Source organism: Nicotiana sylvestris, chromosome 4 (assembly GCF_000393655.2).
Source record: "Nicotiana sylvestris chromosome 4, ASM39365v2, whole genome shotgun sequence".
Classification (NCBI taxonomy): Eukaryota; Viridiplantae; Streptophyta; class Magnoliopsida; order Solanales; family Solanaceae; genus Nicotiana; species Nicotiana sylvestris.
In genome coordinates this window covers 44,093,726-44,098,305 of record NC_091060.1, presented here as the reverse complement: position 1 = coordinate 44,098,305, position 4,580 = coordinate 44,093,726, and the positions used below count along the sequence as shown (strand labels likewise).

Below are 4,580 nucleotides of genomic sequence, written 5' to 3'. Positions count from 1 at the left end.
ACCAAGTAGTTAGGAGTCTTTTCTTTTGCTTTAAGAATGTAATAAGGCCAATGGCCATTAATGACATTTTATTTTCTGCTATTTTAATGTCGCTTTGGGATTCGTCTTATTTTTTATCAATAAAATGAGGTATTTTGCATTATAAGTTCTCCAAATCAACTTGTCACTAGGCTTATCACGGGCACAAAGAGGCTCCCAAATTAGGATACAATTTATATTCTTGCACTATGTGTTTAAATATCGCAACATCTTTATCTCATAACCCTCACTAACTTGTTACCTTTTTTTGTTTTTACTTTTGTTTTATTCCCCTCCCCAAAGGTTAGTTCGTGCACTCTGGCATCATCATCTTACTCCACAAGATCCAAGGGCCCTCTACCTACTTCTCATTCGAGTCCTATCAGAAACAGAAACAGAGGAAAATGGAAGATTTGAGCAACACCAGGAAGGAGAACTCTGTTGAACAAGTAGAGGTTCCTCAGGGTATTCAGGTTTTCAAGGAAAGCGCCTCCCAGCTCGAACAGAAGTTGTTGAAATTTCAAGAAGAACTGGACCATGTTCGGAACTTGGCAAGCTTTTCATTTTCCCTCACCACCCCAGATGTCAGTTTCCCAAACACTCAAAACCCCACACCTCTACAAAACATTCCAAAACCAAAAAACCACTCCGCTCCTCATCACCACTACAACACTTGCCACACATCCAACTATACTCCACTGCTCATCCCGGAACCTGTGAACTCCACAAACGACCATTTTCATCCTCACCACAATACCCCCATCTATGTAGAAACTGTGCCGCATCCTACTCAACCCATTTCAAGCGCACCCGAGTCTGATGATAAATAGTCGCTTATCAAGAATCTGGCAGAAGAACACATGAAACTGACTAGCAGAATTCAGGGCGTCGAGGGAAGTAAGAGGATTGAAGGGCTGAATTATGAGGACCTTTGCATTCAACCCGATATCGAACTGCCTGAGGGGTATAAACCTCCTAAGTTTGAGATGTTTGACGGTACCGAGGATCCGAGAGTTCATCTGAGAACATACTGCGACAAGCTAGTCGGAGTAGGGAAGGACGAAAAGATTGGCATGAAACTCTTCATGAGGAGTCTAAAGGGAGATGCTCTGTCTTGGTACATCAGCCAAGAACCAAAAATGTGGTCGAATTGGGTATGTATGGCGTCCGATTTCATGGACAGGTTCAGGTTCAACACAGAAAATGCGCCAGATATATTCTACATCCAGAACTTAAAGAAGAAACCCACGGAGACATTCCGCGAGTATGCTACTCGTTGGAGATCAGAAGCTGCTGAGGTCAGATCGACTTTAGAAGAAGAACAAATGAACAGGTTTTTCATCCGAGCTCAAGACCCACAGTACTATGAAAGGTTGATGCTATTTGAAAGCCAAAAATTTTCCGACATCATCAAGCTAGGGGAGAGAATCGAGGAAGGTATCAAAAGTGGTATGCTCACTAACTTTGAAGCTTTGCAAGCTACCAACAAGTCTCCAAAGTCTGGTGGCACGACCAAGAAAAGGGACGTGAGCGCTGTGATGGTTTCATAGAGAAAAAAGTCCCCAATCAAATACCAAACTTACCCAATACCTCCACACACATATCAACCTACCCCAAATTACCAAGCACCCTTGCCCTCTTACCAAGCTCCGCCACTTACTTACCAATCACCTCCATCACCCACATATCAGCCCACTTAACCCAGATACTCCCAACCCGCACATGTATACCAAGCCTACAATGCTCAACCCTCTCACTATCAATCACCTCCCACTCGCCAAAACTTTCCTAGACCTCGACCAAATTTTGACCACAGACCTCCCAAACAATACACTGCCATTGCCGAACCGATCAACCAGCTGTATGAAAGGCTCAAAGCTGCTGGTTACTTCACCCCCATCCGTGCTATAAACCCTGAAAACCCTTCCCAATGGGTCAACCCAAACAAATCCTGTGCATACCATTCAGGCGTGAAAGGGCACACCATTGATGAATGTAGTTCTCTGAAAGATAAAATCCAAGCACTGATCGATAACAAGATTATCGTGGCAAAGGAGCCCGCTCCAAATGCTCGAATAACCCGCTGCCTGGCCACAAGGGCGGAGGCATTCACATGATTGAGATCGGAGATGATTGGGACTCCAAAGGATATATCGGATTGATCACGGAAGGTGACGAGCCAAAGTAAACAATAGTCACCCTTAACCCGATTGTAGTCCAGATTCAGCCTTCTGGGGATGCTGAGGTGAATATGTCCATACCACTTGAGTTCGAAGCACCTTCTCCTGCAAAGACGCCAACGCCGATTGAGATCGAGTTTGGGTCCCCAAAGGCACCTGCACCATTTGAAGTTGCTGTGTTACCTTCGAAAGCAAGGGTATCCATTCCAGTAGCAATGTCGGCCATAACACCATTCCATACAAAGGCCATCACTTAGGATTACACAGTCGAGGCAAGGAGAAAGGGGAAAGCCAAATCCGGAGAAGCAGTTGCGGCATAGGGTATGACAAGAATCGGCAGGATTTATACTCCGGAACATTTAGCTGAGTCGAGTAAGTAGGCCTCTGGTCAGCCAACCATCACTGAAACTGGGCTTAATGATCTCTAGAGGAAGATACAAGCAAAGGAGTACTCGGTCATTGATCAATTGAACAAAACACCGGCACAGATCTCTATCCTAGCTTTGCTACAAAGTTCTGATGCACATAAGAATGCTCTGTTAAAGGTGTTGAGTGAGGCATATGTACCGAGCAACATCACCGGAGGAAAGATGGCAATCATGGTGGGGCAGGTATTGGAGAGTCACAAGATCACTTTCTATGAAGATGAGTTGCCACCAGAAGGTTTGAGTCACAACAAGGCGTTGCACATCACTGTGCAGTGCGAGGATTATTTCATCACTAGAATCCTGATTGACGGAGGGTCCAGCCTTAACATTTGTCCATTAGTAACTCTCAGAACATTGGGAAAGATCCTGCATGAGATCAAGGATGGATCCATCAATATCAAAGCTTTCGATGGTTTCCAAAGGTCCACTATTGCGGAAATTAGCTTGTGTCTGCAAATGGGACCCACTTGGTTTGACGTTGATTTTCAAGTAATAGATGTCCCAGCATCTTACAACTTGCTATTGGGATGACCCTGGATTCACTCCGCTAGAGCTGTAGCATCAACCCTGCACCAGACAGTGAAGTTTGACTGGAATCACCAAGAGGTGATTATTCATGGCGACGGTAGCAATCCCATATACAGTCGCCAGGCCATCCCAGCGATCGGAGGAATAAGGAAGATAGGCGAAGACACCTACCACCACATCGAGCGAGTCAACACAGTTGATAAGGATAAATTATGAGACAACAAAATCAAAAGCATACTGAACTGGAGCGAATATGAACCAGGCAAGGGACTTGGCAAGAACCTCCAGGGAATCGCCAAATCTATCAAGCTGAAGAAACATGGTACCACCTTCAGTCTGGGATACGAGTATACCTGGAAAGAGTTCAATTAATGGTCGCCACCATGGCGCGGTCCCTACTATCCACTGGAACGGCTGATACCCCAGTTGGAACAGACTTTCCAGCCAGCCGATGTTATATATGGGTCGGAGGAAGAGGAAGCACTAGCAGCGATGAGGTATCTATTTTTGGAATAAGATGACATGGATTGTTTTGTCATTTTCGATGAGAAGGGGGAGGAAGGACCTTATATACAAGCTGTAAGCCGAGGAGCATGCCTCAACAATTGGAACGTTAGAACCACTAGAGCCCGGAAAGCTTCGGGGTAGCAAGGCTGAATAAAGCACCATGCACTATCTTTTATTTTTCGCTAGTTGATTTTCTTTTCGCATTTTTAATTTCAAAATAAGAGCTCCAATGTTCAAAACAGTTAGGAAACTTTTCAAAGCACTTAAATTTCTTATAAATCTTACTCTTATTAATTTCTCTCATTTACTTTATTTATACAACATTACTATTACTTATCTTGATGAATCGATGACTGTGACATGCAACGAGACAACGCAACAAACAGATATAGATTCAGAGAAAGATGATATACCAGAAGAGATTGTTAAAGAGGTTTAAAATTTTGAGAATACACCTATGTCCAACCTGGAGGAGACTGAGGTTGTTAACTTGGGAGATGCAAAAAATGTCAAAGAAACACGCATCAGTGTTCATTTGTCACCGTTAGAAAGGAAGAATACATAGAATTTCTAAGGGAATATGAGGACATATTCGCTTGGTCGTCTGATGATATGAATGGTCTAAGTACATCTATTATGGCTCACAAACTGCCGACTGATCCAACATGTCCACCGGTGAAACAGAAGCTCAGAAAGTTCAAACCTGGCATGAGTTTGAAAATCAAGGAAGAAGTCATTAAGCAAGTCAAAGCTAAGGTTCTCAGAGTAGTAGAGTATCCAACATGGTTAGCCAATATTGTGCCAGTGCCGAAGAAGGACAGGAAGGTTAGAGTCTGTGTCGACTACTGGGATCTCAACCAGGCCAGTCCAAAAGACAACTTCCCCTTGCCGAACATACATATTCTAATTGACAACTGCG

At 43.9% G+C, this 4,580-nt stretch overlaps 1 protein-coding gene across 1 annotated transcript; it reads left to right on the top strand.

The window, feature by feature from the left end:
- The first annotated feature begins 878 nt into the window (after window positions 1–878).
- Window positions 879–1,568, top strand: LOC138889485 (uncharacterized). Its single transcript, XM_070172796.1, has one exon. It carries the CDS (start codon window positions 879–881, stop codon window positions 1,566–1,568), a length of 690 nt encoding a protein of 229 aa, XP_070028897.1.
- The last annotated feature ends 3,012 nt before the right edge of the window (window positions 1,569–4,580 follow it).